Source organism: Culex quinquefasciatus, chromosome 3 (genome assembly GCF_015732765.1).
Source record: "Culex quinquefasciatus strain JHB chromosome 3, VPISU_Cqui_1.0_pri_paternal, whole genome shotgun sequence".
Classification (NCBI taxonomy): domain Eukaryota; kingdom Metazoa; phylum Arthropoda; class Insecta; order Diptera; family Culicidae; genus Culex; species Culex quinquefasciatus.
The window spans coordinates 149,470,037-149,495,575 of NC_051863.1; the positions used below are offsets into that span (position 1 = coordinate 149,470,037).

General features: G+C 35.6%; 2 protein-coding genes across 2 annotated transcripts in view; one reads left to right on the forward strand and one right to left on the reverse strand.

The window, feature by feature from the left end:
• The window catches only part of LOC6037148 (pikachurin), a gene marked incomplete at its 5' end in the record, with an annotated part of 226,670 nt that overhangs the window by 4,989 nt on the left and 196,142 nt on the right, over nt 1-25,539 (forward strand). The gene's annotated exons all lie outside the window — the stretch shown is intronic.
• LOC6037049 lies at nt 1,419-24,026 on the reverse strand. Its single transcript, XM_001846958.2, has 3 exons — nt 23,221-24,026; nt 18,592-18,817; nt 1,419-1,996 (listed from the first exon to the last, which is right to left on the reverse strand). The coding sequence occupies exons 1-3, from the start codon at nt 23,387-23,389 to the stop codon at nt 1,807-1,809; spliced, it is 585 nt and encodes a 194-aa protein (XP_001847010.1). The 5' UTR covers nt 23,390-24,026; the 3' UTR covers nt 1,419-1,806.

Here is a 25,539-nt window from a genome sequence, read left to right on the forward strand (position 1 = left end):
GTGGCTTATATGGACAAACGACCGCCACTTAGTCACCGAACCATGGTGGCCCATACGACAAAGGCACGGTTTAATATGCCGAAGGTCTTGGGTTCGAGTCTCGGTACCGGTACTTTTTTTTGATAGATGAACTTTTTTGGAAAATGAACCATGAGTAAAGTACTGTCGGTAGTTTCGGGATTTATCCTCTCCGTCCGCACACAGTACAATTTTACTACCAAATCGTGCTCTTTATCCTCTCGTATGCCGATGCCCAGTTCTGGGTGTATAATAAAAAACACTTAAATAGCAAAACCTATTTTTTCTGGTTTTTTTTAACCTTTAAAAAAAGCAACTCTAGAAAAATGTGTCGTTTCCAACTGTTTTACGTCCATAGTTTTTCTCCCTGATTGTTTAAAAAATCTGTAAGAGTAACGAAAACATTTTTAGTTGCCTTTAAAAAACATTGTCACAATAAGTTTAGCGGTAAAATACCATGGATTAAAACTGTCCACGAATTATTGCACTAACATCACAAAAGCAACGTGAAACACCATTCTCGCCGTACAGCAGCCAGCTTCGTGAGTTAGAAAACACTTGACCACCCACGTCAACATCCCACCTCATGGGAAACAAAAAAAAAAGACTGCCCACTTGCGTGGGTGGGCGAGAAAAATGGTTTTTCTGATACCGTCGTACCGTCGAAACTGTTGAATGCCATAAATCTTCCGGGACCGAGAACGCGCACCGATCCGAAGTTTTTCCCGCTCGGTTTGGTTGTTTTTCCGCACTAGATTATCCTCAATCGTCCTAGCTGGTCCAGCGAGAGTGGATGCTGGTCAGCGGAATATGTTCTTATCAGACGGCACGAGGCTTCATTTGACTAGATGCTTTTCTCATCTAGTGAATAATTTTCTCAGTTTCAATTTATTTTCCCGAAATATTACATAAAAAACCAATATCATTTTTCAAATCTTTAGCTCACCTTCACAGCAAATTTGATGTTCATTCGAAACGTCAACATACTAAGTGAATTACTCAATTGCTCAACACCCTCAATATAGTTTACTGTTTTCGTTTTCCCCCCAGCTCTTATCAAAGGATGAGCTGGCTGGAGTTTTTCCTCGCCACACTATAATTTTCTCCTTCACCGGAAATCCGACCACTTAGAGTGATTATTTTGCAAATTGAGCTCTCTCACTATTATTCCCGGCTACGGTGCGGATCAGGAAGAGGGTAAATCGGAGAGATTATCTTTTTGCAGTCAACCAGAGCTTATTAAATGAGGACTGTGGAGAATGAGATTTCGCGATTATCTAAGCACAATTGTACTCACGAGTGATGCAACAGACGACTAACTTGTGAAATTAAAGTAAAATGAGCTTCGTTATGAAACAGCTTTTTGAACGAAATTCGGGAACGCATGTTCAGAATGAATATTTTTGTCATTGATTTATTTGTTTATTTGATTTTTTTTGTTTTCTAGCATACTATGTACTATGTCCATCTTATATACAAACTATCTTAAATCACAATTTCAAATGTCCTATTTCAAACAAAACATAAATTTACACGCTATCACTCACGAAACACATTCATACTGTAGATCTTGAACACTTTCAAACATCGCACAATCCTTTCATCTCTTTCGGCACGTTCTACTCGAAACATCTCACTGCAAATATCTCACTCGCGATGCATAGTATTTCCTTTTCTGAGTATGGCTTCTTGTATCGTATCGTCGACTGCGTGGGAGTTTCCCCAAAACTGGACTCTGCGGACGTCATTCGGTCATCAGTTTGCTGTTGCTTCCGGAGTCGCCCTTCCTCACTTGAGCTGAACCACGTTGGTGAGCTTGAGTAGCTTCTTGGAGCTGTACGGACAGCTTGGCCACAGGTGCGAGCAGCCCATCGGCGTGACCAGGCTGTCGCCGGCGTCCCGCAGCAGCTGGCCCATGTGGGCGGCAAAGTGCCACTTGGTCGGGCTCACGGCCATCGTCAGTGATAACGTGGTGGAGCTGGTGAAGAGAGTGAGAGAGAGAGAGGTAGAAAATAGCTTGTTATTTTGGCTAGCAACATTTGAACGCAACTGTGTGTGGATGAACAATGTTTGGTTGGTTGTCGGCATTCAGGCGTATTAGCTCTAATGAATTTTTATGAGTACACTCCTTAACATTCCAACGCCCAAGGCCCCAAAAAAGTTGGAACGGTAACTTCAACTCGCTGGTTCTTGGGCCTAACTCAACCAATCAAGATGATTCTTCTTTCCAGTGATTTGTTTGGATGTCTAGCTGATTCTAGAACTTTGCAGAATTTAATTTCATCAAATCTATAATTTTTGCAATCAAAAACATCGTTCCAACTTTTTTTTTCGCGTGTAAAAAAAATTCGCCGAAAATTCCGCGGAGGCAGTCGTTTAAAAAAAGTTGGAACGATGTTTTCGGTCGCAGAAATTACAGATTTGTTCAAATCAAGTTCTGCAAAATTTTAGGATCATCTAGACATTCTTACAAATCACTGGGAACAAGAATCATCTTAATTGATTGAGTTAGGCCCGAGAACCAGCAAGTTGAAGTTACCGTTCCAACTTTTTTGGGAGGCTTGGGCGTCCGTGTAAGTTGGACATGTGTTGGGCGTTCCAGTGTTAAGCGAGGTGATTTTTGAGTACACTCAATTTTTGAAAGCTTTATCTAACCAATAAAACAACAAATTACAATTTTCAAGAATCTTATTAAAAAAAAAATCCATTCATTGTTAATACAAGCTGTTTTTAAAACTAATAAAAAAATATGATATTGGCATAATGTTATGGCATTTTCAAGTAAAACACTCAAAAACTCTTCTGGAAATTTTAACTTTATTGTCTTTGATTGATATTGATATGATTCATATTATTATTTTTTATAACTTTTCAGGGAGCAAATCAAAAAACTCAATCAGTTTTTTTATTATGATGATTATCATGAGGGTTTTTCTGAGGAATAGCTTTGAAGAACATTGTATAGCACTTAATAGATCGTGGCAAGATACAGAACGAATTTGAGTTTGTTTAGCAGCCATGCCAGAAGTGTTTTTTTCAGATTTTTCGATCCCAAAAATCACAAATGTCTGTATTCACAGATTTAGAAAAAAATGATCATATTTAAAATTTTCATTAATTTAGCAATTGAATCATGCTTTAATATGGTTGAAAAGCTTAAATCTGATGAGAAAAAAATTAAAAATTTCTTTTATGGCTCTGAACTTAATATGATACAGATAAATTACAAATTACTTTCTACAGATTAATACAGAAAATATAGATTTCCCATACAATATGCTGGCATCGTTGGTGTTAAGGAAACACATACTAATAAATTAGACAAATTTATAATTAATGGTGTGAGCTCATATTTAAATATTTTTAAGTCTGCCTCAAAAGGCATTGAAATATATATTTTCAACTGCTCAAAATTTTAAATATTTCATAACATCAAATAAAATTTTTAAAATTGCAACCAACTGAGATATGATAATTTGTGATAACAGGTTCAGAAAAAATTGCGCTTCTCAAAATTCTGAAAAAAATATTTTTCATTGAAAAAAGTTAAAGAAACATTTTCGAAATCGCTGCTATTTCCCGTTACTCAACTGTCAAGAATCGAGAGTCATTTTATGGGAAATTAAATGTACTTATTTAATCTGCAATAACCCAGAAAGGTAACAATTTCACTTAGAAATTTGGTTTTCGTTTTTAAATTACGTGTTTTGTGATTACTTTTTAGAGTGATTTGAAAAGTGGTACTTTTCAACATCGTTTTGATTTAAACGGTGAATTGACTGAATAAAAAAAATGGGTAGATAAACAATCAGTCTCAATACTGAGCAATTGACTAAATAGGGTACGTTATCCATTATTGGAACCCTTTCCTGTAGTGAACCCTCTGAAGGTTTTGCCTTCCTCACGTTACTGAGGAAAGGCTATAAAATCACTCGAAAAATGAACTTCTCAATTAGACCTCCTAGACCCACCGTCATGTATACCTATCGACTCAGAAATGTCTGTGTGTGTGGTGGGATGTTGATCAAAAAATTGTCACTCGATTATCTCGACATTGGCTGAACCGATTTTGTCCGTTTTGGCGTCATTCGATCCATCTTGGGGTCCCATAAGTCGCTATTAAAAATTATGCAGTTTAGCAAAGTACTTCAAAAGTTATGCTAAAAAAACGATTTTGACAAAAGTCCGGAAAATTGTAAAAAGGGTGGTTTTTGTAAGAAAACCCGTCATGCTATACATTTTCAGAAAGGTATTTAAAAGACCTTTCCAACGCGTCCAAGACATTGATAATCTGACAAATCTATCAAAAGTTATAAGCACTTAAGTGTTATTTACGCACTTTTTGCATTTGGGATAGCACCCTTTAAATGTGAGGAAGGCGCCAACCAGCTAAGGGTGGATTAAGTAACGTTTTTATGAAAAAAAAAAAAACAATAAAATCACAATTTCAAGCATGTTTTTGTCTACAAATCATTTATTTGGTAAGTACAGCTGCAAAAAAAATGATTTTTTCAACACGAGTCATATATTTATCCAATGAGGTTCACCGAATTGGATCAATACTATGAGTGATGACAAAATCAAGTTTTGCATCGAGTTCCATACAATGTTTTTTGATATTCCGAAAAACACCCTTTGAACAGAATTATAGGACAAGTGTCCATGCATTGAGCCAATGAATCGTTTAAATCAAAAAAATGTTGGAAAATATAACTTTCCCAACAAGTGCTGAAAAGTTCAACTTTTCATTTTTATGTTTACATGGGTTTTGACACGTTTTCTTTGATCTTTTTCGAAAAGTTTTTATGGTGTTTTATTTGATTACAATGAAAAGTTAGAAAATGCCCTTGTTTAATCTTTATAACTATCATTAGATCCACACCATACATCAAAACATCAAATATCGGTTATATTTGATTTAAAAATAACAGTTTTTCTACAGTGGACTATAAAAAAGGGGGTCCATAACTGGCAAAAAACCTTTTTGTTTCAAATACTTGATGAAACAAAGAGTCAGAATTGTTTAAAAGACTTAAGATTTCATTGTTTTGTACAAAGGGTTATTAAATAGTTTTTAAAATATTGAAAAATGCTTAACTAGGGGGTCCACTAATGGTTAAAATACCCTACACTAAATGAACACATGACTTACAAATCCATTTTTTCCAGCACTTGAATTTTTTGCGACATTTAGGCCGTTGCAAATATTTTTTGAAGTTTATGTCCCTCGGCTTTGACATAAACTTTGAAAAATATTTGCAACGGCCTTCAAATAGATTTTTTTGAATTTTACGTGCTCTTATTAGTGCTTTAGTTATTGAAATAATTGTTCCAAAATGGATTATGATGCAACACACAGCTGAAAGGAACTCCAAAACTCTGTTATGAATTGCAAAAGAACTGATTGTATCTTGATTATTCACAAATAAAACCAAATTGAATTGAAAAAAAAATCAAAATGAAAACAAAAACAAAAAGTAGAATTTTTTTAATTTTCACGGGAATTATCCACCCAAATAATCAAATATCGTCAAAATAAATCAAGACTCAGCAAAATCTGAAATGTTTATTAAAGTTGATGTCAAAGATAAAAAAATACTCTTCATTTTAATATGAATATAACAAAGCTAGATTCTTTTAATTTATTATGAAACTATACCTTTCTAATAAAATAGCAGTAAAATTTGTATTATGGCGAATGAAAATATGGCTAAACTAACCTAAAGTAACCATCACAACGGCCTTCCTTAATCTGATACAAAGTGTTATACTACCAAGCTATCGTTTTCAATAAATTACAAATAACAAATTACTTAACTACGTAGTTTTCAAAAAAATAATTCAAAATTGGAACAATTCTTCAAATGGTTCATATCAAGTTTTTCAATTGTAAACTGATAAAATTAACTTAACTAGTCTGTATTGATAAAATATTTATTATGTTGTTATTTTGAAGAAAAAAAAAATGATTTGAGAAAATTGATAAATTTCACGAATTTAACGCCGTCCACGAAATCGTCAAAAATCACTAACTCTAGGTTAGTAATTAAACAAAGGTATTCACTCGCTTAATTCTATAGTATTTCATAAAATTATTTTTATTCTTATATGAGTTTGGTAAATCATTTTGAGAAAAATCGGTACAGTTTCTCACGAACAAAAAATTCACGGGATTTCGAGGAAAAAGCCAAATTTCACGGATTTCACGCTGTCCGCGAAATCGTGAAATTTCACTAACCCTACTCATTTGGTACGACTTGTTGCAGAAAATACTATTTTAAAGCACACGGTTGAGTAAACGAGCCTAAAGGTTGGAAAAACTAGTCAAAAATTGCCAAAATTATATTTTTTCAAAAACTATTTCGTTACATTTTGAAAGACACATGCAAACCCCTTATGTTTATACTGTACGTAAATTTGGTTGAATTCTTAGTTGACTTTTTGTTAAGTATTTTCTTTGGAAAATGCATTATAAAAATGAGATTTTTTTAAAAAGAGGGGTTGCCACGGGCTCTATTCTTCTACTCTGGTACTGATTCTAAATAAAACAAAATCACAGTTTACCAAGTTCGAGCTGGCTCCATAGCCTTGCCAAATATAAGCCAAAACTACGTTTTTAAGATAACACATTATCAATGCATGTGTTCAACAAAGTGATAATAAAAAAGCTGCATTCAGTTCACATCGATGCCTATCTGGCCAAGGTCCAATAATTTCGTTCCTCAAGATGATGCAACCGGCGCTAATCGGTTGAATAAACTCGTGATTTGCGTTTCCACAGTCAAGCAAAGATTGTGATCAAAATTGAAGAACAAACCACGATTTCAAGGTTGCATCAGTTGATTGACCATTTGCGGAATACGTTTTAAAGCACTTTAATTAAGCTCATCGTTAATACGTTGCAAGATAAGCGCTGTCCCTTACGCAATTGAGAATCTCTTCCCTCAAATCTGCTCATTTGACTTTTTTTTTCTCCTTACGTAAAACGGAATCTCACTAAAACAACAAAGCACAATGATTAGCTTGTTGATGGTTTTAGTGACAGTGCTGTAAAACATTTCAAAGTTGCATTTGAAATAAAAAATAATGATGAAAATTTAAAAATTTGTTTCTACAAAAATAGTCTGATTAAATTTCAAACCTAACCTGAAAAAAATCTCCCGCATCTCTGACCACCCGCGAAATCGGCTTATTCTCAGTCGATCAGAGCTAACGGCGTCAACCGCGAGAAGTTAGACGCAGACAGTCGCTAACGAACTGTTGAGTAACAGTCGCAGCAGCACAAAGACCTCCCCAGCAACCGGCACCGTGGAAGCAACCAACACCCAAGAAGAGAGGGAGCTGGGAGCAGCAGCCTCTGAAGCAGACAAAACAGTCAGATTGGCTACTAGCGAACTTACGTAACGTCGATGTTTATACTTTGTTTGCACATGGAAACTTTTTGTCTTTTTTTTTCTGTTCTTTTGTCCAAGCCCACTTTGTACAGCATTTTGAGGGAGACTTCAACGATTGGGAGGAGGGCATTGATTGTGTTGAAAAAAAATCTTTCTGCTGAGATTCTTGTACCACTTTTATTAATTCTAGTTTAAATCTAGAGTTTTTTTAAAGGTCCTATAAGCTTTTGTGCTTCATATGTTTATAGGACAAAATTATTAAATAAAGCTTCTTAAGCACGTTGTTCAAAAATTTAAAAGTCTTGATGCATGAAATTTATTTATAAATATATACAATAGGGTGGGTACGTTTTTCAAAAAGTTCTCGGATCAAGTTTTAGTATGGTTCCCCTTGTAGGGCATGCCCATAGGAACTTTCATGCCAAATATCAGCTCATTTGGTTGTAAACTGGCTGCGCGCATCAGGGTTAAAGTTTACATGGGAATTACTATGGGAAATTGGAACTTTTTGTTCAAACGCTCCTACAGGTCTGGGAAAATCACGCGCCAACTTCTGGTATGGTCAGGCTTATGGGGAATGGTCTGGAGAACACTTTTCCCGAAGAGAGCATATGGATTCGTTGTCCCTAGACCTGGCGCATCTGCAAACAATCCGATGTCTCCGGAATAAACGGTTTTCCCTCAAAAAGCATCAAATTTTCCTTAGCATGCTATGAAAGCTTGATGCACACCGCGACGCCATAGTCAGGTAGCTACCACGTGGGTGAGAAACGGCTGGAATATTCAATTGCAAACTTTCTTTTAACTAGAAAATGATCATTGCGAGCAATCCTGATATTATTCAGTCGAATTCTAAATCTTTGCATAGCAAATTTGTATTTTTTTGCAAATTTTTCATCCACGTGGTAGCTGCCTGACGTATGGCGTCGCGGTGTTCATTAAGCTTTCATAGCATGCTAAGGAAAATGTGATGCTTTTTCAGGGAAAACCGTTGATTCCGGAGACATCGGATTGTTTGCCGATGCGCCAGGTCTAGGGACAACGAATCCATATGCTCTCTTCGGGAAATTGTTCTCCAGACCATTCCCCATAGGCCTGACCATACCAGAAGTTGGCGTGTTATTTTCCCAGACCTGTAGGAGCGCTTGAACAAAAAGTCCAATTTTCCCATAGTAATTCCCATGTAAACTTTAACCCTGATGCGCGCAGCCAGTTTACAACCAAATGAGCTGATATTTGGCATGAAAGTTCCTATGGGCATGCCCTACAAGGGGAACCATACTAAAACTTGATCCGAGAACTTTTTGAAAAACGTACCCACCCTAATATACAACAATATTTTAACATCATCAAATGACGCAGTACTTTTTCTGTGTGATAAAATGATTTGAATCATTCACGACATAATCTATTCCACAAAAAAACACGACCAAGATCAACTACCTTTCCAATGCACTGACCTGCAAGACTTTTCGGCAGTGTGACAACATTATACATCAAAACACTGCTCGCGTTGAAACTAGCCATTAGGTCACCGTTTCAGTGAGATCGGATCAATCAAAAGGAGAAAAAAAATACCAGGCCCACCGAATCGGCGATTTTCGAATGACTTGCACAATTTGTACGCGGACTATCGTGTCAACCGGCGTCCGTCCCCGACACGGCGTGCGGTTCTTTGCTGCCATAGTTTGTCAACGTCGTGCTGGTTTGCCACACGGTCACTCGTTGTGATATTTTGTACCGTGTAAATTTTTGGAATTAGTGAACTTTAGCACATAATTCAGGTTCAAATCATTGTTTTTTTTTTCATCGTTTACTAAACAATTTCAAATTCAAAAATCTATTGTTTGAAAAATTATCCATTAAATGTTTCGGGCTAAGTTGTCGAGGTTTATGAGGCAGTAACAAAACAAAATCGCTTATTTCTCATGATTCCCTGCATCAATCTTGATAAAACTGGTTGCAAAAGACGAGAATGTTTTTTTTTGCTTTAAAATAATGAACATCATTTTTTGGGCGCGCAAAAAAAAATTGTGAACTTTTTCTTTAAAAAACGTGTTTTAGAACACGAAAAAAAATGATATATTTATGAAATAAACAGTTAAATAACAGTTTTTTTTTCAAAGAAAAATCATACAAATATTACACCAAATTGTTGGAAATAATTTTTCTCATCCGAATCCGGCATAAGTTTTATAAAAATGTTGATTATGCAGGAAAAACACATTTTTCAAAAATTAAAAGATTTACGCTATTTGTTTATAGGCGGCGACATTAGGGACCTACAAAGGCACGCAGAAAAATAAGGCATAATTGAATCAACAAAACGTTTTGTTGATTTGAAAATCAAGATTTTTGTTGAATCAACGCTAAACGTTAAAGCAACTTTTTCAAAACAACAAAAGATTTTTGTGGAATTGAGAAAATCAAGGTTTGTTTCAACGCAAAATCGGCGTTGATTATATTCAACAAAAATTTTGTTGAATCAAACCTCGTACAGGCTGATTCTACAAAATATTTTCCGCTTGGGGAAATGAAATGTTATGGGAGAAATTTCAAACACCCAAAGTCATTCAAATTTAAGGTTGAAAAACTTGTAGTTTTTCTTTGGTGTTGGCACTTTTCTTGTACCGAACAAGCACAAACATAATAAAAACTACCAGATTATTATCAACAACAGTTGTGCAATACTTGTGATTGTAAGTCTCGTTTTTTGCCAAAATTATTTTAAATTGATTCCAACCTTGTTCTTGCATGATCTTGTTGCTCGATTGGAACCCCGATTTGACAGTTCGATTGGAACCCTGAGAGTGACATTTCGCCTCTCCATATAGGCTCTCTAGGCGACATGTGTCTTTTAGTTTTGCTGCAAATTCTCTATACGAGGCAATTTGCCCCCCAACAACGGGGCAAAATGCACCGGCTAAAAGCAGTTTTTACTAGTCACCACTAGACGACACCGCTGTTTTTACAAAGGAGTATCAAAGCTGTGCTTTTTGCCCCGACCACGCTTATAGCTGAAAATTTAATATTTTATTTATGTTTTTAGACTCATCTAACCATGGAATAATCAAGATCATGGCTGAAATTATACAAATCAACACTTACAATATCAACAAATGCTTTTTACCTTGCCCAAAAGTCATGTTGATAGTCTAATGAAAATTAGATGAAAACACAATATTTTTAAATTTTGCAAATAACTTAAGCTGTTTTCGAAATACAATGCTCAAATTTTTCCAGCATTGCTTTGCAATTTTAAGCTTCCAATTCCTATGGTTTTTTTCACGAAATTTCTGCCTAACAACGAGAAAAGCTGGGGGTGCATTTTGCCCCAGGGGTGCATATTACCCCCTCTCCCCTTTATATTTCTCGATTTCAAATTACACTCCCTAAAAACTACCTACCTACCTCTTTAAATATAAAATATGTACAAGCCTAAAGTAAAAAAAAACAGTCTGAATTTTCCACATTTTATTCAGGCAGAATGGACCAGGGGCAGAATGGGTCACCCTTGGATTTGGGCTTTAGAATGGATTTGGACCAATTATAAGGCAACGTCAAATAACGTCACCACATCGAAAACTACGTTTGAATTCATTATGAGCAAAAATGTAAAATTATTGACAAAACCACGCAAATGTTGTTTGTTTCGAGGTTCTTAAATAAGCTTTCTGAAAAGTTAGATTGTATGAAGAAGTTTGTTCAATATTTAGAATGTTTCCAGGAGCTATTACGAAGGTAATCAAACACCAACGGAACCTTCAAATCATTTAGAGGCTTGGTGGTGGAAGTGTTAAATAAAAATCCACTCGGGGGCAAAATGGGCCACCCTTATCCTGCCTTACAAAAACAATCAAAAGTTATGAAATTTGGATTAAATGGATAATTTTACTCCTGGTAGCTTCAGAAATCACGTTAAATGCAAAATTATTTGATATTTTAATTGCTTTGATGCTTATTTGTAAACATGGATAAGACACTATTTAAACTTTCTTAAAAAATGTTTGTTTTGTTAAGTGACTAATTTTATAAAAGTGATCAAACTTCATGGAAAGTGTAGTTTTTTATTGTGAGAAATCCTGAGCAATATTTACAACTTTGCAAGCGTCATCAGAAAATCTTTTTTTAAGATAAAGATTTTTGAATATTTTAATAGCCTTTTTGTATGGATAGCTGCCAAAATTGAATGGAGACTTTCGCTGACAAACTAATGATGCAAAATGTCAGAGAAAAGTTACACACAAAATTTAATCCCAACTAAAAAATAAAAATTCTCATATTTATTGAGAAATCCTTATTATTGTTGTAGTTTTTATAAATTCAAACAATTCCCAAAAAACTTCATTGGAATGATGGGGAACTTTTTGCACCTTGTCCATTAAAATGCTTGTTAACGATTTCACAAAATATCTTAAACCAATATGTGACAAGATAGAACAATGGTGTCAAGATAAAACAATGACTTCGGACAGCAGTGGGAAGCTGCTCCATGGGCGTAGATTGGTGTCGCAGAATCGGTCAGTGACATGGTTGGATGGCAACACTGCTTTATCAAACTTTTGAAACCATCGACTGGGGCGTTTCCGGTGCATTGGAGTTGACAAACAGTTTGAAATCTGATTAAAGAGCTCTGAAGCGTTACGGTTTCAATCTGAGAAACCAAACCTTTGAACGTTTGTTGTTTCAAAGTGTGATAATTACTTAATTGTTGGAATCTTGCTTGAAGTTGGGCAAATTTGATTTGTTTTAAAACAGTTTTAAAAATTTATTATTTTATAATTGCATTGACTTTACTGAACATTTCTTTTTTTTAATTTTCAATAGCATGAAAAAACATGTACAAAACAAATGAGTTCACGTGAAATCCGCCCAACCACACGTCACAACGCTTCAACCAAAAACAGCACAAGCAATAATAACAAAACGACATCACTCTGCCTCTGCTGCATGTTTCGCTTTAAAGGTCACCCAAAAGTGACCGCAAAAAAAAACACGCCGAATGCAAATTGGTGGCATCGCTTGCAGTCCCCGTGGCAAAGTGGGTCAAAATAAACACCCGACTTTACTTCTCATTATTCGGCGAAACGACCACCAAAAAAACAGAGACCCGGTTGGTTGCTTCAAGTTTAACCTTCAATGCAGATGAGAGTATGCTGCAATCAAGGGGTAGTGTGTCAATTGTGCAACATTGTTTTGGTTTATGTTGTACAAACTTGAAAGACAAAAATAAGATAGATTTCGTAAATCAAACATCTATTGTAGTCCTAAATTGAAACATAAACGATCCACATTTAGCACATTACCCCAACCCATTGTTACACTACACAACTACAAACAACAAAATGGTAGAAGCCCACGCCCGTCAACGGAACAGTAAAAAACGGCTTGTAGCCAAAATAAAGAGTTCAACTCGTCAACAGCTATACGGTGACCGTCACGTGGACGGGTTTGGCATGTTTCTTGTTTTCTTTACACGTATGTTTTTACGTGTTGGTGGTTGTGCCATGTTGCTAACAATGCGGTCCGGTCTGGAGACCAAAAAGGAGCACACCTTACTAGTGCACGAGTGTGGAGAAAGATTTGAAAAGGACGTAAATGAAAGAGATTTTTTTTCGTTCAGAGCATATTTTTGAAATATAATTTTAAAAATCATACAAATACTCTTTTTAAATATTTGTCCATATCATGTGCAGTACACAGTCAAAGAGTGGGTTGAGGGAAATGGTCGGAAGACTATGAGGTAATAAGTTGTGCTTGATTTGCAACGGTTGAGTAATTTTAGTTTTATTTTTTTGCCCCATTCACTTTCGTTTTTTATGCATACAGTTAAAGTTATTGAATGCTAATATTGCAATTGTGCTCGTTTGTGGGAGAATAAAAAAGTGATTTAAATTATCTCAATGACATTAAGTTTATTCAGCACTTTTTCTAATGTACTGTCGTTTCCATGTTGAAGTAAACTGGTGAATTTGGCAATAAGCTATTGAACTATAAAACTGGTTTATCGATTTATAATGTTGGACCTGACCTTGGAATTGCTTGAGTGAATAAATGAATTTGCGAGAGTTTTTTGTGTGGAACTTTAAGAAAAAAAAAAACCGATGGTAAAACCGCATGCAAAAGAATGCCATCGCCTTTGTGAGAAAAAGCATGTAATGTTGTATGAAAAAACGTGTACACAAAAAGCATATATTGAAGAAAAATAAGGTCTGTTCACCCCAAAAATAAAATCAAACCGGAACTCGGCTATCTTGCTCACAAAGGTGATGTGCATGTTTTTGCATGCGATTTTACAAAGCTTTTTTTTGCTGTGCTAGAATTTTAATATAGAGCAATTCTCTACGAAATCGATCTTATTTTGATTTTAATTTTTGTATTTTTTAATCTGGCTGAATCTTTTTTTGTGCCTTTGGTATGTCAAAGTTGCCATTTTGCATCACTGGTTTGTCCATATACACACTTAAAAATAATCGTGTAATTTTCTGTCATTTTGATGCACATAACTGGAGCGTCAAAACTAACACAAAATTACATCGTATTTGAGAATTACATGATCCATTCTAGGATTCACCTTGACACTGAATTTTACATTAATTGAAAAAACGATGATGTAATTTTCTAATTGATGTAATTTTAATGGATTGCTGTGTGAACGTGATTTATAGGTTAGAAATAAAATCGTCTTTAATACATGTTTGAAAGCATTTATTTTCACTGAAAAAAACATCTAATTACAACACTCCGCAAAACACTTTTAAAAATCAGACTCACTTTTTACTCATTGCGGATCACACTAGACCTGGAATGTTCCGTAAAATTCCACAGGAGCACGAGCTGTCAGCACATATTTCACGATGGTTATTCACTTCAATCCGGATCCGCGGCCGGGAACGAACCATTTTCTGACATCACCTGACTTCCAGTAACCGACAGCATAGTCGGCCAGAATCCCGCAGCAACTGCAGCCTAATCGGAGCCCAAAAAGAATCGTTGAAAAAGTTGTTTCTTTGGTGTGTCTGGTTCGGTGTGGCCGACTGCTCAAGCTGCTCCTCTCCGACCAGGCCCAAACTAGCTATTCCGCTTCGATCGGTGGGACATGTTGGCAAAGTGGCTTGGTCCTGAGAGAAAGGAGATTCCCCAGACTGGTCTTTTAGCACCGGCAATCAGCGTTTGCTTCTCTTTCGCTCCCGAAAGATCCATCACGTACAGCTAGCAGAAAAGGGAAAACAAAGTCTTTCAATTGCACTAATTCTAGTTGCAGCTTAAGGTTTTTTAAACTCACCTTAACTTATTTGGTCGAGAAAATGGGATTCTAGGACGTTTTTTGCAGGTTTTTTCGGTTATTTTCGACGAAGAACTGCGAACAACATTCACAGTTCCAAAATTGACAAGCTTCCAAGATGGCTGTCACAATTGCACTGTCAAGGGAATGTAATCAAACCAACTTAAAATTGGGTTTGCTTCGATTGAAAATTACATCTCAAAACACGCTCCAGTTATGTGCATCAAATAAGATGTAAAATCAAATCGAATTAAACTTATTTTTCTGTGATGCCTGATGCTGGATTGTTTGAAAGCGGAATAGTGACATTACAACAAAACAAACATAATTTTAGATCAGATTATCATTTACATCTTGTATTTTTCTGTTAAATTTGAAATTCCGTTACATGTAATAATAAGATTTTTTTAGTGTGTAATATTGATGTTTTCTAAGTCACACCCAAACTACCCACCATTTTCTAATGTCGATATCTCAGCAACTAATGGTCCAATTGTTCTTTTTTAAATAACAAGCAATTGAGAAATGTTCCAATCTTTTCTTAAACATTATTTTATTTTTTTTCAAACATTTCAAAAGGGCGTTATATTGAATGTTTTAATTAAAATATGAGTACCGTTAACCGGGGTGACATTAAGAGGATTTCAAAATATTTTTGGAGTATTTTCCAACTGTCAAGGTTTTTCTCAAGATTGTTATTATTAAAACATGCACTGGGATAGGCCACACAAGAAAACAACTTTTTTCTATCTTAGAAAACAACTTTTTTCAAAAGTGCTTTAAAAATAGTTGCGTTAAAAATTCATAATTTGAATTCTGGGGTGACTTTTATAATCATTTTTCTTGTTAAACTCAGATTTAAGGTATTCACATTTTATTTTTGAGTCAAATGTTCCAAAAATCAATGTTTATATTACTATTAAGTTTATAAGCTTTTTAACAAACCACATATTCATTTTAGGTAAAATCATAAATTTTCCTGAAATTCGTGAAAACTAGTTTTGTTTATAAAATTATCAATTCATATTGCATTTTAAACAGAATTTGAAGCACGAATCAAAAGTTTTGATATTTTATATGAATTTTTTTCAACAGAAAAAGCCTTTTATTATGAATATTTTTTGAATTATATTTCAAAAACACTTAATATTATTATATTGTCCAAAGAATCCGAAAATGCATTCCGTTTTCCGATTCAAAATCATGTTCATTGAGAAAATCATGACACTTTGGGAATACAAAAAAAATACTATTTATCAACATTTTCCTAATTATGATAAGCTAACTATTTAAACTTTTCAAAATTTTATGAAAACTTCTTCTTGAGATACTTTGGACACTTCTCTTCCATAGTCAGTATGATTTCACAGCATTTGTATCTAATTTTTACTCTTCATTTTACAAAAAAAAAAAAAAAAATCTCAACTGTATCAACGTCACTCCGGCTTTCAAAGTCACCCGGTTTTACGGTACTTCAAAATTCAAGAGATTTAAAAACGTGATTTGATAATTAGCCTATTTCACATATTGCCACCGATGAGGGTTGTCGAAGATTTCTCAAATCGATTTTTCTTCGCGTCAAATTGAACTTAACAATGACTAAAAGTGAGATTCGACCCAAAATGACATGGGACAAACATGCGTAGAACGAGACTATACATACATCTTCATGCAATTTAAAATTTGCGAAAAAGTTTTAGAAATCGTAGAGCGCTCTCTACTACTACCTACTAAACTAAAAATTGCATTTCAAAAATATAAGAAAATTTACGTATTATGGTAAAAAAGATTCATGTTATTTTAATTTCATTCGATAACTGACCTGTACAATTTAGGACTCTTCCCATATTTTGAATTTTTGTACCGCAAGCTCGATGTCGAACATCTCTTGTACAATTATTCAGCCTTTAAAACAGTTGCAATCGATGCGCAACCAGTATAACAAATTTCAAGGTAATAACGCCGAACTTCAATTTTCAAGGCCACAATCTAACCTCCAAAAAACGTTCATCACGCAGTCACATCTCAGCAGGTTTTCGGTTTTCATTAATTAGCACATTAGTGTCACATGTGAACGCCTCTGGTGCGATTACCTCAAGTGGGTGGTGGTGGTGGTGGTGGCGGGGGGTTGTTTATATTGTATGATGCTACCACCGCAACTGTGTGCAAACTGTGTGTCTGCGTTCAAACGATTTGGGTGGTGGTTGATGGTGCTGCCACGAAGAGCTCATTTAGAGACTCTTTTTTTTTGTTTGGTTCGTTACGATACGCTATTTGTGCACAAATTGATCATTATGGCCAAACTGGAGAGTTTGTTGTTTGGGTTTGATTTGTTTTCGGATATTTAGTATTGCTACCGAGGGTAAATGGATGGGAGGTACCTGACATTTATGGGAACGACAAACAGAACGAGGAACCGACGACGTGCTAATGAAGCTTGGCAATAAAAATTTACCTGTTGCAATTTTGGGGACAGAATGAAGTGTGAAAAGGGTAAACACGTGTAATAAGGTGTCCGAATAATTTGGATGGGTAGTTTTCAGTTTGAGCATTCTACCGAAATTGATAGTTGATACTTAGCATCAGACCAAACCACATGACTATCTTGATAAATTATAACTTATTTTTACCTGGCAGCCTATATCAATGTCGACCTTGTTATGTTATTGCTTTGCACTATATTGAACGTCCGATTTACTTGTAAATGTCGCACAAATCAAAATAAGGCTAGTCGTTCACATTTCCTCAACTACTTTTGACCATATTTTATGTCTCGCCCGTCCATTCGTGGCAGAATCGTCCAGCCCCAAGAACCAGTTCTCGACTTCGTAGTTGCTATCAGCGCTGTTTCTTTCCGCGCTGCTCACGGTCAAGGTGAACCAAACTTAATATGAAGTTATTTATAGAAAGAAAAAAGATTTTATCAGAACTACGTTGAATTGGGTCACATTGAGTTCTGGATACTTCCACAAACCCAATCAATCTTTTTCATTCATCACATTTACAACTCAAATTAATTGATAGCAAAAAAAGTCGCACGCAAAAGTTCTTTGATGGTAATTTCAACGCAACCAGCGATACTCTGGCCAGTCACGGTGAAGGCATAACTTTCGCAGCACAGTTTCATCACTGGTCAGCAATTTTATCACCAAAGATGACAACAAACACCAGCTCCCGATTGAATTGGTTTGGTGGAAGCTTCCAGGCGAATCAATTTTTCGTCATTTTGTTTGAGTTTGCTTTTGACATTCAAATTGATTAACGATAATTTGGGAACAAACAGAACATGCTTGCGGAAATTTAAGACTGATTTTTTATGGGTCATTCTCCACCAACTGTCGTGCTATCTTGTCGCACGTGAATTTTGAGCTGCAATGCCTAACCTTTTGATCTTCACAGATTCCTTAAAATTTGATATTCATTAGATATTCAATAAAATAAAAAAAACTCCGCATATTGTTGTCACTTGTCGTGCTATCTTGCCACAGCCTGAAATTGATGTAAGTGCGACAATTGGCCAAAGGGATTTCAGGTCAGAACGCGTTTGACACTCGTACATGCCCGATTGCCGTCACTATTTGTAATTATAATTCGGGACTCCGGCAACCAAACTTCGGGACAATGCACAGAATGTTCAACCAACAAAATGTAATGTTATTGTTTACATTGCGTAAACTAGTTTTTGTTCATCAATGGTAAACATTCCCGTTTTTTTCGGAACGTTAAAAGGCTAGGTGTGACAAGATAACACGACAACGACGATAGAGAAAGTGGCAACATCAAATTTTTTATCTGAATTTAACATTTGGGTGTTGTCCATTTGCTAAAAATATTTTGTTTAAAAAAGTGTTTTGACATGAGTTTCCTTTTAAACCTTTGGTTCCCCAAACATACCGTATTAACGAGAGCAGGTCCCGCTCGCGCACGTTCAGCGAGTAGTTGGGCTTGGCGGCCATCTCGCAGAGCAGCTTCGGCAGGCAGGCCTCCCGGAGGGAACTCTTGAGCCGCTCCTTGTAGGCGGCCGCGTCCAGCTGGTGTTCGGCGGGTGAGGTGCCAACAGCGGGCCCAGCGCCGTGGTAGGTCTGCCGGGCCGACGATTCACTTTCGGTGGACCCGATGTCTGAAACAAGCAGAAAGGAAAGGCAAACAATATTAACAACACAGTAAAAAAAAAAAAACTTAGGATGAAATGTGTTAATTTATACATGATACAATATTTAAAATCCGGCAAATAGGGAAAAATCTTTTCATATTCTGAATCTAAACTTACAAAAATTAGCTTAAAAATTTAAAATAAATAATTTTTTATTGTGAAAGCGGGTGTTAAGTGCGGCAAACGGTGCGTTGTTTGGCAACAGATTTGTTCAATTTGTATGCAATTGCGTGAACGTGTGGTTGCATGCAATCGAGTTTGCAGCCGTGGAATGCAGTGAAGAGAGGACGAGTCACTGAACGGATTTGTGCTCAAGGTGATTAGACCATCGTTTCGTGAAATTATTAAATTGAATAATTTTGTGGAAAAAAGCAAGTCGTCGTGAAAAATAACCTTCAAAACTCCAGCAGTTACATGAAAGATTAATTTACACATGTTTTTTTTTTGTTTAAACCAATAATCCAATTTCTAGTTTTTGGGTGTTTTTAAATTTGCTATTATTAAAGGTTTATTTACACAGCCAAAAACCTAACATCGAATAATTGGTTCATAGGACATAGAAAAATAACTCAAGAATATTTGATATTGGCTGAGTGTTAATTTCTCGATGGTAAACAAAATTGCCAGAAATCTAATAAAAACATTCGGTAAACAACTTTTTTCGCCCGAACTTGGTTGGCCGTTCGAAACTAGCCAACCATAATGGCATGGGCTTTAGCGTGGGGCGCCGGATTTACGCCGTGTCGATTTATTATCTAACCGGCCTTTGGATAGTCACTTCCGATGAATAGCCTCGTATCGTTAGATCCACCCCACACACAATTTTCTATATATTTTTTTTTGTGTCGAGCTATAAAAAGATCGCTGTCATTTGCATTTTAGCAGCCGGTTTATGTTTGTTATCTAAGCTTGTGTTTCGTTTGAATTCAAAAAAACAAACACAAATTGCGTTGATAAATCTACTTACTGAACTAGACTTGCTCAAAGGCCTATTTTTAATGTATCCCAAATTAATATCCTCTATGTCATTTGGATTGTAAAATCTGTTGATAATAAAAAAGAATTAAGAGGTTTTGTGCCTAGTTGAGAAGGACCCAACGGTAGGCGTTCCACTTAAACGGGCTTTCCCTCAAATAAAAAAATGATGCTTCGTTTATACAATATTTTCACAAAATTCCTTCTACAAATTGTTTAGAATAGTACCCTGCATGAGTTGATACTTTTTGGTAACGATTTTCCTTTTCCTTCTTTCTTGTATGGCCGATGCAAACATTTTTCAAAGTTTTTGTCCCTCGGTTCTGGCCGGTGATGAGGGGAGGGGGCAAAAAAAATAAAAATAAAGAAATATTGAAATAAAAATAAATAAATATTAAATTTAAACGGAAAAAAGTGTTTCAAAATCCATTTCATACTAGTTAAATTGTTTTGCAATCATTTGTTTTCAAAAGATGTAAGTTTTAACGAAATCACACATTTTAGCGAAAATAAACTATTTGCGATAATAAACATAGAAAATTTTCAAAAATTCATAAGATTTTTAACACTGGAACGCCCAACGCATGTCCAACTTACACGGACGCCCAAGCCTCCCAAAAAAGTTGGAACGGTAACTTCAACTCGCTGGTTCTCGGGCATAACTCACCCAATCAAGACAATTCTTTTTCCCAGTGATTTGTTAGGATGTCTAGATGATCCTAGAACTTTGAAGAACTCAATTTGATCAAATCTGTAATTTCTGCGACCGAAAACATCGTTCCAACTTTTTTAAAACGACTGCCTCCGCGGAATTTTCGGCGAATTTTTTTTTACACGCGAAAAAAAAAGTTGGAACGATGTTTTTGATCGCAAAAATTACAGATTTGATCAAATTGAGTTCTGCAAAGTTCTAGGATCATCTAGACATCCTAACAAATCACTGGAAAAAAGAATCGTCTTGATTGGGTGAGTTATGCCCGAGAACCAGCGAGTTGAAGTTACCGTTCCAACTTTTTTGGAGCCTTGGGCGTTGGAATGTTAAATCAACCCAAACATGCTAAAAATGACTTGAAACGTAGGGGAATGCATTTTAAATTGATTTCAGCTGATTGCACTTAAACTTCATTAAAATTTTGAAGTAGACAAAAACTTTTATTAAAAATTGTACCAGCCAGTTATGAAAATCATATCTAACCAAGATTGCAACCAGGAAATTCACAAAATTTAATAAATTTTGTGACACATTTGTTTTAGATCAAAAATTTCTGCCTGGCCTTTCGAAGGGTACAATCGATGCAAACATTCGTAAAATTATACTAAATACAGAGCATTTGAAAGTGATGATCAATTTTCTTTGGAAATGATTGACGGTCTCACCTTAGGCCGATGCAAATATTTAAAAAAAGTTTTTGTCCCTCGGCCCTGGCCGTGGTTAAGGGGGAGGGGGGGGGGGGGGGGGGGGCAAAAAAATAAAAAAATATAAAAATTTAAATAACAAGCCATAATCTTCACATTTAAATGAAAAAAGCGTTTTAAAATGCATTTTACACTAGTTCAGTTGTTTTGCAATCATTAGTTTTCAAAAAATCTAAGATCTGACAAAAACAAAAATTGTATCGAAAAAAAAGATTTTGCATCGAAAATTTTCAAAAAATCTTGAGATTTTTTAATAAAGCCAAACATGCTAAAAATGATTTTAAACGCAGGAGAATGAATTTTAATTTGATTTCAGCTGGTTGCCCTTGAATTTTCATTTAAATTTTGAAGTTTATTGTAAAAATATTTTTTTGCCCCCTGATTTTTCGGGCCAATTTAGAAGCTTTTGAAAATATTTGTACCAGCCTTATTAAATTATGAATTTAATTGAAAAGTGTGTATGTGCCATTGATATTTTGGGAAACAAACTTTATTAAATAAATTTTTATTAATAAATTGTACAAATCATAAATGTAGAACGGGGCAAGGATACGCACCTAATGACCATCACTCTGTCACCGGTGACCATACAATATTCCAGAATCACTTGCCTGGTTTTCAATAGTGGGTCGTTTTGTACCTCAAATATAGATAATTTAATGGTACATTGAGTTACTTGAATAAAGTAATATTTATGTAGCTAAAGTTTATTTTTTAGGTTGAAACCCCTTCCTTTTTTGCATAAGTTATACTTGTTGGTCCGATTTAGACAGAAAAGCTATTTTTCAGCGATTTTAAGTCAATACTATCAGAAATAAAAGTTATCCAATGTGTTTGATTTTTTTTCCTACCAAAATGTATGAAAATTTTAGTGCGTAACTTTTGCCCAGCAAATTTCTTTTTGGGAAAACATATGATAAAAAATAAGAAGATGAGGAATTTTGAAATTTCTTTGATGGTTTGAAAAGTAATTGCCTAGGCTAAACACTAGTTAAATGGTTTCAAAGATTTCGTGAACCTAAAGTGAACCTTATTTTGTAAATTTGAAACATGAGATCAAAATGGTCAAAAAGTGACTTTTCTCAATAACTTATACAAACTTCAATTTGTTCACTTTATTTTTATAAACGCGTAAAATTTACCCTAAAACAAGTCGAAAACCCGAATATGAGCTTTTTAGGTAAAAATTAAGTATCAAAAGACCGGTATGTACCTTTGCTCCGTGCGTACTTTTGTTCCGCACTACTCTAAAAACATTAACAAACACGTTTTGTTTGGCTGACCATTGTGTAAAATGTCCCACAATTTGGTTAAAATTGGTTGCCGAGGTACTATGTTTTCAATCAAAAATATATCCATTAGTCGGGCGTGCACGTGTGACAAAACACCCTTTACCTAAATTCCTTTTGGCCAGTTGTTGCACTTGCAGGGTGTGACAAGATCAGATCGCAACTAATGTCTTATGAAGAGCGAAAACATTGCACGGGGTTTTCGTAGAATGTCTCGGGAATGAAATCGAGTTTAGTGATCAGTGAAGGTCAAAAGGTGAGGGCCAAATGCCAATCGGGTCCAAAATGCACTTGCGACAAGATAGCTCGAGGACCACGATTTGCCCTAAATGTATATTTGGCTACATCAGCTATGTTATCTGAACTTCTTAATATTTTCACCTTTTTTGCAACGTGTCAGGCAGAATTGGTTAGCAGGCAATGATTAAAAATTTGTTTTTGTGAGAATCGTTGAAAAACGTAATTCTTTTGACCATGCAGAAAAATTTGGTTCTAATTAAGTTCGCAAAACAATTCCAGGCCATTTTTAGGTAAATCTAAATACTTTTGATTTGGATCCAGCTAGTTGATATTAAGTTATTCTATTGAGATATTAACAAAAGTGCACAAATGCCGTTTTTTCAATGATGGGCAATGCAATGCTATAACTTCCTAATTAACTATTAATTCCAAGTATTCCCCGTCACTCACCATTCTCATGCGTCGCCTTGATGTCTCCAAGCCCCGCCGAAAATCCCGTCAGCAGCGTCGATTTATCCTTGGGATCCTTCTTGGCCCCGCCATAGCCGAGCAAGTCTCCAAATATTATCACAGCAAATGCCATCGCAAAGATGATCCGAAACCGCCAGGCCACTTCCATTTTTGTGTTATTTTTGGTAGCCAAACTAGTGCTACCTTCGGTGCAGTACTAAAGTCGTTTGTTTGTTACGAAACCCAGCTTCAAGTGCCTGGTTTGGTGCCCTTAAAAAAAAACAGCTTGCCTCACTGCACGCAAGTTGCCCGCCCTGACCTGACACTGGTGGCTGGTAGGTTTCCTTGATCTCTACAGGTGACTTTCGTGTAAATTTGCACAACGCTTTTCTAACTCCACTCTGTACACTGAGCAACTGCACACCGACTGATCAACGATCCATTGCAGCAAACTTTGGTTTGAGGTTACGAACTGGTTCGAATTACCTTCCCGCTTGAATTCATTCACTTTTTTTACGCAAGCGGGTTTCGAGCCCTTTCACTTAGTACTTTAAGGTTGAGGTATCGACTTGAAGTACTTTTTATTTTTTTCAATTCCAAACCCCTAAAAAGAACCAAACGAACTCGCGAATTACGTCATGGAATTCTCGTTCCCGATCGTATCCCCATGGAAGACAGCAGAGCAGATCGATGACCGCTCGATCTACGGCAGCAACCCAGCTCAGAAGAATCTACCCGAGAGACTCAGACAGCCAAACAGCGACGAACCGATACGCACGAATTTCGGATGCAAACTGGAGAGGCTGAGCTACCTGAGCTGCGCGCGCGCGTCGGGCTTGACTTGACTGACTCGTTTGGATTTGTTGTTGTTGTTGCAGCTCTTGCCTCCGTTCTCAGCACGATCTGCTGCTTAGGTTGTTGTTGTTGGGTTTTTTTCGCGTTGATTTGTTGTGTTTGTTTTTTAAAACACCAATACATACTTACCATGAATGAGCTTTCGCTTTCGTTACGATCGAGGGCGATCGTGGAAGGAGGAAGCTTTCCGAGAAGATAAAAGTGTATTGGTGAGTACGGCTGAAGTTTGTTTTGTTTTGGATGAATGAAATTGAAATGTTGAGAATGATAATGGTGAGCTTGAGCGAAATGAACTATTGAATGAAGTTCACTCAAATGCCGCCATGAACCGCACTGGTCTAAAAATGGAAACAAAGATTTAATTATTTAAATTATTTTTGAGTTATTCAGAATTGTAATTATCTTAAACCAAAAGTTAAAAATCATTGTTTTAATAATAACCATAAGATATAAGTAAAAAGGGGGTACTTTATTTAAACCAGAAAAATGTGTATTTTTACCTCTTAAAATGTGTAAAGTAAAATTTTCAGTCTGAATTGAGGTAAAATTACATCATAAAAGAAGCAATATTTAACCTTCCAACATTACACCTTACAATTTACACATTTATTACTGTGTTGCTTGAACAAATCAAACTAAAATTATTTGACAGTTTTCAGATATCATTGCACCAATGCCTTGGGTAAAAAGTGAAACATTTATTTTTAGAGTATTTTTTTCCTTATCTGGAAACAGAATTTAAAGTATTTTTTTATGTTTCAAAAAAAATATTATCAAATAGTTACACAAACGTCCCAAATGAACATAAAAATTGCACAAATGAAACATTTCATCATGCTATTTTTTCTCCATCTCTTTCCAGGTAAGTTCAACAGATTCTTGCTGCGTGAATCTAGGCGTTATCCAAAGTTAAATAAAAAGCAAGTAATCTTGATATGTGATGCGGCATTCCAAATCGGATGAGTACCTATAAGTTCGTGAATACTTTTGTCGATCTTAATATTTTTTGAATCCTTTAAAATTTCTAAAAAAATGCTTTTATTTTTATTTTACATAAAAAAATAAATAAAAGTTTTCGTTATGAAGTCAATCAAAAATTTTAACACCCCTTAAAATAAGTTCTTTTTTCATTTTAAAGTTTGTACATGAAAAGTCTATTTTACAAATGTATAATGTGTCCAACCCATTGAGCTTCCTCTCTGTTTTCGACAAAATAAATTTTTGTGCCTTTTTTATTATTGACCCTGAGTTAGGCCATGACTCTTTTTACTTGGAAGACAATATTCGAAGAAAAACGACAACTGGTAGTATCAAGTGGTTAAGAAGCGAAAAAAATCACCAGATCACAGACGGGATTCGAACCCGTACCACCCACGTCTCTAGCGGGGTACTCTACCCTTAAGCCACCGTGATCCTTGGGATTCTAGTTGTCCCAAGACACCACTTTGGGCACTGCATTCTTTT